General features: G+C 39.5%; 1 protein-coding gene across 1 annotated transcript; it reads left to right on the forward strand.

Annotated features, from left to right (window-relative positions):
• Positions 1 to 1,411: 1,411 nt before the first annotated feature.
• Positions 1,412 to 14,918, forward strand: wipi1 (WD repeat domain, phosphoinositide interacting 1). Its single transcript, XM_040118449.1, has 8 exons — positions 1,412 to 1,539; positions 2,257 to 2,327; positions 3,233 to 3,310; positions 3,649 to 3,813; positions 4,876 to 4,983; positions 6,587 to 6,726; positions 10,509 to 10,609; positions 13,829 to 14,918. The coding sequence occupies exons 1-8, from the start codon at positions 1,459 to 1,461 to the stop codon at positions 13,877 to 13,879; spliced, it is 795 nt and encodes a 264-aa protein (XP_039974383.1). The 5' UTR covers positions 1,412 to 1,458; the 3' UTR covers positions 13,880 to 14,918.
• Positions 14,919 to 15,122: the final 204 nt, after the last annotated feature.

Consider the following 15,122-nt stretch of genomic DNA (forward strand, 5'->3'; position numbering starts at 1 on the left):
GAATGGCCAGACTGGGTGGAGCTAACAGAAAGGCTATGGTAACTCTGATAACCACTCTGTACATCTGTGGTGAGCAGAAAAGCAGCTCAGAATACACAAAACATCCAACCTTGAGGCGGATGGTCTACAAAAGCAGAATACCACATCAGGTTCCACTTCTGTCAGTTAAGAGCAGAAATCTGAGGCGGCAGTGGGCACTGGCTCACCAAAACTGGACAGTTGAAGACTGGAAAAACATAGCTTGCTCTGATGAATCTGAATTTCTGCTGAGGCACGTAGATGATAGGGTCAGAATTTTGCATCAACAGCATGAATCTATGGACTCAACCTGCCTTGTGTCAATACTCCAGGCTGGTGGTGGTGATATAATGGTGTGTGGAATGTTTCCTTGGCACTCTTTAGGCCTCTTAATACCAATCAATCATGGTTTGAATTCCACAGCCTATCTGAGTATTGTTGCTGACCATGTGCATCCCTTAAGGCCACAATTTACTATCTTCTAATGGCTACTTCCAGCATGATGATGCACCATGTCACTAAGCAAAAGTCATTTCAAACTAGTTTAATGGAAATGACAATGAGTCCAGTGTATTTCAGTGGCCTCCCCAGTCACCAGATCTGAATCCAGTAAAACACCTTTTGGGATGCGGTAGAACGGAGATGATGAATTTGCAGCTGACAAATCTGCTGTAATGATTAGATGCAATCAAGTCAACATGGAGCAGTCCCTCAAAGAAATGTTTCCAGCATCTTGTGGAATCATTGCCATAAAGAATTGAGGCTGTTTTGAGAGCAAAGGGAGGCCCTACCCAGCAGTAGTATGGTGTTCCTAAATAAGTGCTCAATGAGTGTATGTGTGTATGTGTATGTGTGTGTGATGAAAAGCTAATATTGTCCGATAAAATTGAAAAAAACAAAACAATGTTTTAGTTCATCTCTACTATCTGACATTTCTCCTCTGTCTGTGGCACTCAGCTCTAAGCCCATTGACTCATAAATCTTTAAAATAGCTCACAAATATGAAGTTTCATTTTCAAAAATTACTCAGTAATTTCGTAAAACAGCTGCTCACTGTAGTTTTTAACATACATAAAAAGAAGAAATAGTGCATGTGTTGGGGACTATTTTCAGTGGCATATTAATACATATTTGGTGCTCTAATGAGTACTTGGGGAAGCAGGATGTATGTGGGACTGAGTCAAAATACACTTTAGTGTACGTGTTCATGGTAATGAAGAAACATGTCACCGAATGCAACAGTGTGGCTCACTGATGTTTATATAATAATTTTTTGACAACAATGGAGCTCTTTGGCACAGAGGAATAACATATATCAGTCTTCAGATACACACAATAGTTTAAACAGTGACATAAGTGACATAAATATTATGTCAATGTGGAATAACTCTTTTTTTGTCTCCTATATCATATTCTTGGTCATTTCAGAACACAGTGACAATGATCCCAGCTCATGACAGTCCCATGGCAGCTCTCACCTTCAACGCTCCGGCCACCAAACTTGCTAGCGCCTCAGAGAGAGTAAGGAAAAGCCACCAGATACCACTAACCTTTTCAAGTGTCATACCTCTGAGATAGAAAAACTGTATATTTAGCCTGAAGGTGGGACAAGAGCTGGTCCCAGACTGACAGTCCACCCATCCAACATTTTAGTCCTGTTAATGGTATTCATGGTCCCCAGGGTATGCATCCTAGTTATTGTGATGACCTCCTGACCTTCTTCTTACACCACCATCAGGCCATATTTTTTCTTTGACCAGCACCTTCATCCATGGTAAGGGATTTCAAAATCTGTGTCGAATGTGCCCAAATGTGAACTCTGGGCGAATTCTGGCTCACAAGGGAATTCATTTTTTTGATTTAAATGACCTCCTGGCCTTTCCTCTAGTGCCACCCTGATGTCAGAATTTGCATTTAGCCAAACTACTTTTATAAGCGCTATTAGTAGAAACAAAATCATCAGTACATTGTTTGTTTCAAAGCTTTTGTATTGTTGGGTACAAGAGCACTGTAGCCTCAAGGGCTGATAGCAGGGCTTTAGATTTTTAGTCGTTACATATAAGATTATAAATGGAGGGACACTGAAGATCGTCACTAGGGAAGAGCAGCTGCTCTACAACGCCAAGTTCAAAACAGAAGTCTTTCTTCTCTGCATGTCAAGGCAACCTCTGCTATAAAATATGTAGCTTTTGTAAACCAAAGTAAAGATAGCACCTCACTGTCCGTCTGTCTCTACAGGGCACCGTGATCCGAGTGTTCTCCATTCCTGAAGGCCTGCGTCTGTTTGAGTTCCGCCGGGGCATGAAGAGGTCAGATTTCACACACCACCACCTAATGTTACCTGTGTTCACCTCTTGGCTGTCATTTGCTTCTGTCTCTCCCTGCTGGCTGGTAGGATGCTGTCACTGCAAAAACTCGGTGATGTGAGCGTAGGATTTCCAGTAGAAGCATCACTGTTGACCCCACAAACTGTGCTTTCCTGTTCACCATTTATCCTCCAAAACAGATGCGACTGCCCACTATTTATCTTAAGCACCATTCCCATAGTGTCTTTAAGCTTTTCCTCTGATCCTCCTCCTATTGTAGGATTTTTTTCTTTTTAATATTAATATTTTAATTCTTTCTTTGCATCTTGTACCATGATTTTATGTGTTTTTGAACGTCTTTGATGCTCCTCTCGACGGTGGGATTAACACTATTTACTTCCGTCGCCGAGCAGTTTGAAGCGGCAGCACAGTCATCTGTGTTTTTAGGTTTTAAAGAAGTCTTAATTTACCCAGAATTTATTCATAGCAAATTAGTCCTACTCAAGATAGCTAAGAACTAAACAGCTCTGTGCAACAGATAAATTTAGACATCTATCTGAAGTAAGATCTAAGCCATAGTCAAAGTCTATCTTTGTGAACCCAGCCATTGGAGTCATTCTTACAGCGCTGCATAGCAGACACATTGGCATGCATTCACGATGCAACATCCTGATGATTGATTATAGTTAATAAATGACACATGATCTTTGTTGGCTTAGATCTACAAGAGCGGAGTGAGCTGATGGGGTCAGAATTTTCAGCTAATAGCATACTAACGGTTAAAGTTAATTATCCACTTCAAATTCTTATTTCTCAAGTGTTTTTCAAATGTAAACATATATATATGTGTGTGTTTATGTCTGTCTGTGTGTCTGCAGGTATGTCAATATAAGCTCTTTATCCTTTAGCCCTGATGGCCAGTTCCTCTGTGCTTCCAGCAACACAGAGACGGTGCATATCTTTAAACTGGAACAACTGGGACCAAGGTACACACACATGAGCACACACGCACACACATGCACACACACACACACACACACACACACACACACACACACACACACACACACACACACACACACACACACACACACACAAAACACACACATACACAAGTTTCCTTAACCATGAAGCAAGCACATGTAGATCTGTGCCCTACTGGGTGCTCTATTTAAGGAAAACTATGACTTGTTACAATTTGGGTTTTACTTTTTGTAACTCTGACCACCAATTTAATCAGTTTTGAAAACACTGCACTCATCAAAGTGTAAAACAAGTTGTAGGATGAACTTGTTCTAAAGGAAGCTTGTTACCCTGTATACAGTGGAGGGGATGAGGCTGCCACCTGGACAGCCTATGTGGGGAAGATGTTCTCAGCAGCCAGCAGCTACCTCCCAGCTCAGGTATCTGGCATGATGAGCCAGGACCGGGCCTTCGCCACCGTTCACCTCCTCTCGTCTGGCCAGAGAAACATCTGCACCATGACTATGTGAGCTTCTCTGTGTTCTTTAGAAATCAGAGGCTGCACATTACACTCTGTCATTTTGTCTTTATGTGTGTGTTCTTGTAAGTATATCGTTACCAGAACTAATTGTGTTTTTTGACCTTTAGTGGAAAGAGAATATAAGTCCACCCCTCCTTATAGAGATGAGTTCTGATACCCAGGTCAATTTTTAAACCCGTTTCTGGTTGGCAAAATACCCGGATTTGTTAAGCTCCAACGATACTTAATCTTTTATCAAACCTTTTATCTCTTCTGGTTATTTTTTACTGGCAAAGACAAATGTTGCTGGTTAAAATTAATAACAGCGACCGTAGATTATATCAGCTGTAGCTAATTAATGTTAATTTTGTTACAGCTCCACTGAAGTTAATATTAAAAAAGTTAAGTACAAGATAGTCCCAGTTCACCTTTTTATGCAGATCAAATCAATATTTTGAGCTCATTAAGCTCATATTTGTGAATCAGGGCCTCCATAGTTTGGATCAAGTAGTTTGTCAGTTTGTTAGTCTGTTATTTCAATGTGTCACAGCAATTAATATCAATCAACAATCAATATTTTATATCCTCTGCTGCTCGACTCATTTTCAGGTTGCAGCTATAGGTTTTGAAAATCAGATTAGCTTTATTAATGTTAATGTATATTATTTTAACAGCTACCACTAAAAACTGTAGGATTTTTGGCTTCTGGTCCGACAGTAGCTGATCATACATCTAAACTGAATCTTTGACTTGTAGTTATTTATCTATGTCACTTGAAAATGATGAAAGCTGCACTTAAATATACTCAATGAGAGATTGGAAAGGATTTGGATATGATGAGTAGATTTGATAGTGGATTACGATTTGATACAATGCTATCAAACCCAGTTGAGGATTTAGATCTGGGTTGACTCTGTGATGACTGACTGATTCAGCGATCTAGCTATTTTTAGGGTGACACAGTTTAATGAATCGGTTCCTTGTTCCTTCTTTCTGTTGGACTGGACTAAAGTTAATGGCTATGATTGTTCCAAATAGTTGTAATGGAAACTCAATCTGATGTTTCAGGATCCAGAAGCTTCCACGGCTGCTGGTGGCCACGGCCAACGGCCAGCTGTTCATCTATAACATTGATCCAGTGGATGGAGGCGAGTGCATGTTGGCCCACAAACACAGGTGAGGGTTTCCCAAGAGTTGGATGGATGTTAAGCATTAAGCTTAACAAGAGGAAGGGAGGAGGGAGCTTTGCACTTTCATTTAATCTTTTAATTCATAGATCAGTGTTTCAACACATACTGTATGGCCTTATTCAAGATTAATTCACAAATCCAAAGCTCTGCTTATCCATTGAGCAGAATTTTTAGTTCATAGACTTTCTTGTAGACAGGATGGTAGTAGGCCTAGTTTACTTGCTATTCTGTTGATTGACAGACATATTTTCATTCAAGTCTGCTGATGGTGATCTGTGACACAATACATTTTTAATAGATGATGAATTTTCAAAAATTTACCAGGCAATAGCTTGAAATTTTTTGAAGGTTTAAATCTTACAAACCTTTCAATCAGAGATGTTATCTTATTAGATTCTCCAATAACTACTGAAGAATTGTATAATGCCCTAGCATCTGTGAAGCAGGAAAATCACCTGGTATGGATCATTCAATGCTTTAACCTGAGTTAGGATCTTATTTACTTAAAATGATACAAACTGCCCTCCAGAGAGGAAAGGGCTTTCATAGAGACTTTAATTTTGCTATCATCTCTTATCTGTTCTACAAAACAGGTGAGGATCCTAATTTAGGCTGCAATTTGCATCCAATATCTCTTATTAACCCTTACCACGTGAGCTGGCCTGCACCTGTTATTAAACCCACTGCTGCCATTTTGAGAAGTCCCCTGAGCATGGCTTACTTGGCTCTCCAGAGCTCTCCAAATGGCTAAAATGGAGAGGCCATCTAGTACAAGAATACTGCAATTACTGACTCCATGCTATAAGGGTGTTATTCACTCTCTAATGTAGAATTTTGGTTTGGCAGAAGTAAAAATGTCAGTTTTAGCTGGAGTTTTTCAAATTTCACTCTGGCCTGGTGATGGGGACAGGGATACTTAATATTTTTCAAAATTCTCCCAAGTGTCCTTTACCCATAGAGCCCAAAGTTTTTCATTTTGGCTTTGCAGTTGAGGAGCCATTATGACTGATGATTAATTGAATTTTGGGTATGTTTTTTTCAGGCAGGAATTCCAAAAAACAGTCTGGGGCATCAAGAGTTAATAGTGATATAGAAATATATCATCTGGTTTTGGAGCATTGTTCAGAGAGATTTTTGCTGTTTTCAGTGCACCTGGATCAGTTGGGTTTTGTTAGGAATAGATATTCATCTCTTAATATAAGACAGTTTACTCCTGTTATTCGATGTCATTATCCAGAAAATGTATCCAGATACAAATGGCATGTTAGTACCAGGTACAAACGTTCTGCTTTGACTGTGCCCCTGAATCCAAAAGCCATCACATGCTTTACAGATCATGTGGAAGCCATTGAAGCCAAGACTACTTCTTGTGTTTCTCAAATGTTCTACATTTCTGGGTGGTATCTGAACACTGTGTCCATTAGCAGATTAAGGAAAGTTGTAAAACTCAAAACTTTGCTTTGTCACAAACATTCAGTGTTTTACCATTCTTTGAAAGACTGAAAAAAACAAGTTGCAAGTCATGTATAAAGTTGATTTACTGCTTTTTCTCTTATGTCCTTGCTTCCTTCTCTCTCTTTTGCTCTTAGGGTCTTTGGTGTTGATGATGACAAAGGTGAAAGAACAGAGTCAGAAGGGTCAGAGGTCACAGGGCCACCACAGGCCTGTCCATCGTATGCTGCAACTGCTGCCTTACCAGCCTCTAGACCTGTCAGTGCGACCCTCACTGGTTAGTAGTCACAGACAGTTCTCCATTTGTGAATTTGTGTATAAGAGGAAGGGTTTGACTACCCTCTCAGCTGACTTCATTCAGGATGTAGGTTTTCTTAAAAAACTAACATCGTACCCATGGTGGGGTTTGCAGTCAATCCAACTGGCAACAGCAGGTAGATATTTTTGCCACAACCCACATGAGAAAAATAGGTACACCTCCTACAGGTACACCTACATCTCTGGGTCTGTCTCTGGTGGGACAGAGACATTAGCGTGTATCCATGAGCTTTCAATTTTTTGAAGACATAAGCAGTTAGAGCCCTCTTAAAAGTCCATAGAAGTTTTAATGGACGCAGTACAGGCTCCTAAAACGAGACCCGATACAAGATCAGGTGTTTTTGGATCGTTTCTAATTATCCTCAGGTCAAGTTAAACCAGGTCTGACTGTCCTGGGGCCCCTTTCAGATTGGGTCACTTGTGAAAATTAATTTGTGCACGGTGGGTTTTCTGTATTTTCTATATGTTTCTTATTGTCAAAAAAATCCCATGAAAAGACCGAAACTGCAATTAAAGTATCCAACAAAAAGTTTTCTGTGTGTATTCAAAACCTGATATATAGAGTTCCTATGTTGTCCAAAAACTATCACACACACATCGAGCCACACTCTCAGTGACATATTCTTCATTGCCCAAAAAATGCCCCCAAACATGGGCACTGTGTACTTGGTAATAACTCCACAGACTAATAATGATGATGACTTTCACAGTCTCTGGAAAGGAGCTCCTGTAAGGCAGAAGCCACTGCGCATGCTTGGGAACATAGTTTCTACTGAAAATAATTGTAGTTTTTTCTTCAAAGTTAGCATTTGAAAATTTATAGCTCTGTTACCTGGTTATGGGAATGTCCAGACCAAGCGATCATTCACTTTTTCCTTCGGTTCCTGTTTTATGCCTTCAGTTTTTTGTGTCTGGGTGGTATGTGACATATTAAAATGTATCCTGGTCTCTCAAATCTTACAGCTCCTGCAGTATTGGCTCCAGAATGTCCCAATCATTGCAGCATCTGCCTTATTTGGCATTGATGAGCACTGACCGCAGCTTCACCAACAGTCTCCTTTAGTTCTGTGTGGGGTGCTCAGTGCCCTGCTATCAGTCAGTGCGGTAACATTAAAGGAGGAAAAGCGATTCTAATCCAATACACTTTTTGTCGAATTTAGTGAATATCTCCTCACGGTCTGCTAGTTGTCTGTTCTATGTGTGCGCTGAAAAAAAACCCTATTTTTCCTACACAGCCCTGGCTCTGTAAATGGGAGACAAACAAAGTGGTTCAGACATAGCCAAACAACACTTTTCCAGCCAATCAGCAACAGTGGGCGTTCATGCTCATGCACAGGACAAGGGAAAGAAAAAGAGAAGAAGCTAAATGAGGGAAAGTGGCAGTAGAAGTGAGACACGGTAAATCTGGCAAATCGATATTAATAGATAGCTATTTTAACGATTGCCAGGGGAAGGAGAAGGAGCAGTCTACCCTTCTGTCCCCACCAGACTGTGTCGAGTACTGCATGGGATTGATTGGGACTGCAGACGAGAGACCAGCGGCGACGTTAAGGCTAGTGCATGGAAAGAACGTCTACCACCAGTGGCATGACGGCAGTGTATACTCCACAACATAAGTGCATTGTCAAGAAGGAGAGATGGCTGAGGAACAGCCAAAGAGGAAAAGGTCAGATGAATAAACATTTTAAAAAGAAGTGCTATGATCAGGCAAGAGCTGCATTAACATCAGTGAGGCTTTCCAATAGTTGAACAGCATGATAGGACTGGGAAAGAAATTCCGCCCTGTACTTATCCACTGGGACCATCCCGCACCCTGAATGACAGGCAGAGAGGGCTGGTAAAGAGACTAACGGGGCCAGTAAAAAAATTTTAAGATTTTGAGGATGTTTTGACGATCCAACAGCCAACCAATGCAGCGGCCCACTTGACGGTCCACCAGCCCACTGATGTAACGGCCCACCAGGATTTGTCCCAGTAGTCCCAATGGCCAGTCCGACAATGATGGAGAGACCTCAGAGAGTTGAAAGTCATGAAGACAGATGTGGAGGTTGCTCTGTTTTTGCTGGACAGGTGTTACTTATAATGACTTGCCCACAGACATTCGGCTTACTTTCTAGTTTGCCAAGATCGGGTGTTGGTGTGATGTTAGTTATAGTAGCAGGAGAGTTGTGAGTACTGCAGTCTGGAGCTGGTGTGAGGCTCTGGGAAACTGTCATGTCCTTTCTGCATGTTAGTTTTGTAGCAGTGACTGTAGCCACAGTTTTCTTTCTCGTTGTTTGCTCTATATTGTGGTATTTGTCCATAAAGATGAGAGAGGTTATGTAGCCCCAAAGAACTAAAAACAAAAGTTTGCTAGCACAGTGAGATTATTCGCATTGATGCATAATTCAAAATGATATGTTAGGTAACGTTACCATCTTTGTTAACTTACGTACAAACCTGTGGTCCTCTCTTCTGGCACTTTTTGTTTGTAAAAAGAACCTAAACAACTAACTCTTGCTAGTTTTTACTCAGTTGTTTTAGATGCTGTGTCTGCGTTTCAGTTGTTTGATGACATTTAATATTGCAAGGTTTGTTTTGCTTCAGCTATGAGTAAGAGTATCCACTTCCACACCATATAAGACACTTCTGGATTCTGATTCATCTTGGCAATCCGTGTCTTTGAATTTGTGGGGCAGAGCTTATGAAGGAGCACTAAAGGGAGGGGTGTATTTGTTTTGCTGTTGACTTCAAATATCAATAGTCTTTCTCCAGAATCACTTAATCCTTCTTTAATGTCGACTGTGACCCTGTCTCTCCCTCTTAGCACGTCTGTTGTATGTTACAGTTCTATGAAGCCATCATATCTGACAATTCTTTCTTGTGTTTCAGACATACTGTATATTCATAGTGGTTGTATTGATCAGAATCTGTCCCAGACTTTGTGACTTTCTCAAAGAATGCGACAGGCTAGCAACGCGGTATAAACAAAACCGCATTCCTGAGCATTCGCAGCGGCCTCTGCTTTACAGGAGCTTTGAAAGTGTTTGTCATTACTAGTCTGTAGAGCTGTTTCTAAATAAACCTCTCCTTTACAGGAGCTTTGAAAGTGATTGTCGTTACTAGTCTGTAGAGCTGTTTCTAAATAAACCTCTGCTTTACAGCAGCTTTGAAAGTGATTGTCGTTATTAGTCTGTAGAGCTGTATCTAAATAAACTACTGTGCCCATATTTTTCGTAATGAAAAAAATTCACCCAGTGCAATAGTGTTAATAATTAATATGTTTTTAATAAGTTTTGGGCAACAGTGGAGCTCTGTGGCACAGAGGAATAAGATACGTCAAGTTTTGGATACACGGACATTACTTATTACCAGGATACAGATACATTCATTGTTGTTTTGGTCTTTTCATAAGATTTGTTGACAATAAGAAAGATATAGAAAATTGCCGGCCTTATCCTTTAATATTGTCTTCACTATTAGCAATCTCAACTGGTATCAGAAACTGCTAGGAGAAAGCACAAAACTGACTAATTACTGTTCTTGCAGTCTCCGTATCTCTGTACCCACTATAACTGATACACAGATGAATTTTGAGGAGGAGCACTTACAGGTGCTATGTGCATAGGCTCCGTAGCTATGCTGTAACCCTTCAATGCACAATTATAAATTCCCTTTCAGTCTTTTTTTCTTATGTTAAAATGCTGCAAATTAATCCAGTAGGTTGTTCTTTGTCTGCCTCCCTCATCTGTTTCTACCCAGGGTATTCTGAAGATGGCGGGGCAAAGAAAGGCGAAGTCATTCCAGAGCATGAGTTTGCTGCTGGACCTGTGTGTCTGGACGACGAGAACGAATTTCCCCCTGTGAGCATCCAGAAGTGCTAACTGTCATATAGCCATGATAAATATTTCACGCAAACTTAAAAGATTGAAATTGCAAACTAGTTCATTCCTTTTGGCACAGTTCAGAAAAGATGACCCCACATTTTCTGCAATACAGTATCAACATTGGTTTGATGAAAGATGCTTTGCAAATGAGAGAAAAGTCATGATCACTGGACAACTGAAGCTGAGGACATAGTTGTCTGAACATAATCCACATTAGCAATAAATTGTTGACTCAGTTGCCAGTTTATTAGGTACACCAAGCTAAAACTACAGCAGTCATATACAGCAGTCCTGCAATGAATCCTCACTTCATGAAGGTTGTAATGATCAGATTTCGTTAAAACTATTTTAGGGAGGATTATGAGACTTCAAGATAATTTTTAGTCCATAGTCTATGGTGTAATTTTTACTGTCATTGATTTAAATAGGATGAACAAAATAGTCAAAGTGGCAGCAACAATGGCCATAGTACTTGTGAAACATGTCGGACTTATGCCTGAAGAAGTACCCTGGTCATTTAAATTGAAGAAATTCTTCTCTTGATAGAGCAACCTGGTTTTATTCTAGAGTAAAATAGGAAAACCTCATAAAACCACAATAATAATCAAACCAGCAGTCTTTTGCATTATATTTCCAATTTTCATCCAGCTGCATGGATTTAATAATGAATATGAGAGAACAGAAAACACCTTTCTATTTTTGTATCATTCTGTTACATCTGTTCTCCAGCAGTTACACAGCTTCCTCTCATACGCCTAATGGCAAATATCACACAAGCACTGTGAATCCTTCCATAAAACACTTATTAATGAAGCTGTAAGGAACATGCTCGTTGTAGACACTTGCTGTATGGGTGAATGACAAAAAGCCATCACTTTAAAAAAGATGAAGCCAGCAATGTTGCATACTCAATATCTGAAAAGGGCTAAATAGGAACACTTTGTAGGAATTTCAATGATGTAGCACTGTAGGACCTTATGTGATTAGAAAAGAAAAAGTCTGATCATGTAGCTATTTTTAACAGCCCACTCTACAATACGTAACTTTGTTACTATTAGAGCAGAGTGAGTGCTGTGGACATTAACATATTATATTACATGCGTGCCCCTAAATTGCATGAAAATCTACATTAAAGGAAAATTCCATCCCTACTCTCAAAATTGTTGCTATTCTGTGTATGAGTCATGCTAACTTGACTCCCCATTGTGGAGATTCAGGAAATGAAGAATCTGGCCAAAAAAATTAAAAACATATATAAGGGAAAGGAGTACATGCATCCTTGCAAAGATTTTTTAATTTAACACAAATCAAATTTAACCACTTGGCTTTGGAGTCCAACTAAGATAAACACAGAAATTAGCTCCCTGGAAGGGGCAATTATAGCTAACTGCATAACACACAAATCATTGTATTGTTCTTGTCCATATTGAATACATCATTCAAGCATTCACATTATAGGTTGGAAAAAGTATGTGAACCCCTCAGCTAAGGACATCAACAAAAGCTAATTGGAGTCAAGAGTTACAAAACCTGCTGTCCAATCAATGAAACCAGATTGGAAGTGTGGGTTAGAGCAACTCTGACTTATAAAAACACTCAAACATATTGAGTTTGCTGTTTACAAGAAGAATCTGCTGATGTGAACCATTCCTTACAAAAATGATCTCAGATGATTTACAATAAAGAATTGTGGATTTGCATAAAGCTGGAAGGGGTTACAAAGTAATCTCCAAGAGTTTAGATACTCATCAGTCCACAGTTACAAAAACTGTTTATAAATGGAGACAATTTAGTTCTGTAGCTACTCTCTCTAGAGGTGGGCATCCAGCTAAGATGACTCCAAAGGCACAACACAGAATGCTCAATGAGGTAAAAAAAGAAGGCCAGAGTAACAGCTAAAGGCTTAAAGAAATGAATGGAGCTGGTTCACACCTCTATTCATGAGTCTACCATACAAAAATCATGGGGCATGATAGCATGAAGCATGGTGCCCATAGCAGTTTTCTAAACAGCACTTTGACACGCATATGGTGAGAACACGCATATGGTGTAAAAACTGCACTGTATACCATCATGAAAATATCATCCCAACGGTGAAGTACGGTGGAGAGGGCATCATAATTTGGGGCTGATTTGCTGCCTCTGGGCCTGAACAGCTCACCATCATTGAGGGGAAAATGAATTCCCAAGTTTATCAAGGTATCCTACAGGGTAATATCAGTATGACTATCAGCCAGCTCAGTAAAAGTTGGGTGATGCTGAGGGACAATGACATTGAAGTAAACACTGAAATGGATCTACTACAGAATGACTTCAAACAAAGAAAATCTACCCTCTGGAGTGCCCAGTCAGAACCCAAACCTTAACCCAATAGAGATGCTGTGGAATGAGCTCAGAGAGCCACTTACACCAGACATCCTAAGAATATGGCTGAGCTAACGATGTCTGAAATTCCTAGGGAATTTTGTGCAGGTCTGATCTGCAGCTACCAGAAGCACTTCTTTGAGGTTGCTACTGCCAGAGGAGGTTGAACCAGTTATTAAATCCAAGGGTTCACTTACTTTTTCCACTAGCACTGTGAATGTTTAATGGGTGTGTTCAATGAAGAAACAAAAGATTATAGTTGTTTGTGTATTATTAGCTTAAGCACATTGAGTTTGTCTTTACTTTTGACTTAGATGAAGATCAGATCACATTTTATAACCAATTAACACGGAAAACGAGGTGATTCCAAAGGGTTCACATACTTTTTCTTGCCACTGTATTTCAGAGGAGATAAACACATCAAACAACTAAAATGACACTCAGCAGTGTGGCAACCTCTAACAAGACCAATGTCAAACAAAATACACCAGACTTCAGAGAAAAAAAATTTAAATAGTAAATGATCCACATCTGCCCCAAAATTTAATGAGTTCTTCCCTGGCCCATGCCCCATCCCTCCACCAAGTTCGTTGCAATTCAGTTCTGTACTTTTTGCGTAATCCTGCTGGCAAATAAACAAACAAACAAACCAACAAACAGACACAGGTGAAAATATAACGTCCTTGGCAGAGGTAAAAGGGTCCTGAAAAGCTTTGATTGCTTTGTAGGAGTTTTACCACAATTTTAACTGTGTACCAGAAACTGGGACATGAGCTGCATTTGACAAATCCTGTAGACAAAACTAACAGGTCTGTTCATGTCTTTTGGTAGATTAATTGGTGCCGCAACGGGACTGGAAGTGGCCAGGGGAGGCGCTCTTGAGTGGGTAGAAGGACAGATGGACAAACAGACAGACAGGCGGACAGACAGGCACCAAGTGAGATGGACAGGAAAAAGAAAAAAAGTCTTTCAGGGTGCCAAGTTATTTTTTCATTTAGAGAGAAAATAACATTGATTGACTTTAACATTTGAAGTTGACATGGAAAACAAAACACTGACCAAGAAGAAGTCAAATAGTAATTTTAGCAAGAACCACAATTTGGTCCTCATGTTACATAATTATTGTATTAAAGCTACACTTCCGATTTTGTCATAGTACCGACAGTACCTTTTAAACTTCCTGTAAGCTGACTGTTGAGTTTCAGAACATCATCTGGGAACTGGGAGGGAATATCAGAACTTTTAGGTGCTGTCGGCTACTTCAAAGAAATCAGGGAGTTTGTCTTAAAGGAGTGTTTTATGAAAATATGCGGTGCATGCTGGAGCAGAAATATAACCACAGTTTTCTAAGGTTTATTACTTGACAAATTTTTATTAAGTTGCATTATTGTAGCAGCATTTTTATTTTTCTTGTCAATAATATCTTATATTACAAATTGTTCTTGTTTTTATTCTGTATTGTATTTTACTGCATTGACATGTATTAAATGTTTCTGTGTTTGCCACCGGGAGACATTTCAGAAGGTGTGTATGTACTGTATGTTTGTTTGTGCCTAATATCATTTATTTTGCTAAGTGGCCAAGAGCAAAACAAGTCAAAGAAACAAAGAAATATATAAATAAAAAAAGAAATATAGAGTGGAGTAATAATGAACCTATGCAAAGCAAAGAATTTGTCTTGTTTTCATGTAATGTATTATATTTTTTAACTTGATAAGGAGCTTTTAGATGAGGTATTTATTGACATACATGGCTATGGGTGTTTATGGTTATTTAAGTGAGGTCAGACACAGGTTAAAAGATATTCACAGTTGTTAAAAATATTGTATGTGTGTTTAACTGCCAATACACAGTGACCTATTCAATAGTCTCACCATTCTAGGCTTTGATTAACTACAACAGCACAAGGTTATGTACCTAGAATGAATGCTACGGTGTTTTGCTCAGTAAAAGTACTTTCACCTGACTCACAGGAGGTAAAAGACAGAAGTGTCTTTTCTGAAGACTGCACTTAGTAGAATTATGTGTTGGTTGCTGGCTCCTGGCTTTTTTTTTTTTTTTGATTAATACAAAACAGAATATTAGGCACTCCATGCACTGATTGTCATGTTAATGTCCGTGCCAT

This window comes from Xiphias gladius, chromosome 3 (genome assembly GCF_016859285.1).
Source record: "Xiphias gladius isolate SHS-SW01 ecotype Sanya breed wild chromosome 3, ASM1685928v1, whole genome shotgun sequence".
Classification (NCBI taxonomy): domain Eukaryota; kingdom Metazoa; phylum Chordata; class Actinopteri; order Istiophoriformes; family Xiphiidae; genus Xiphias; species Xiphias gladius.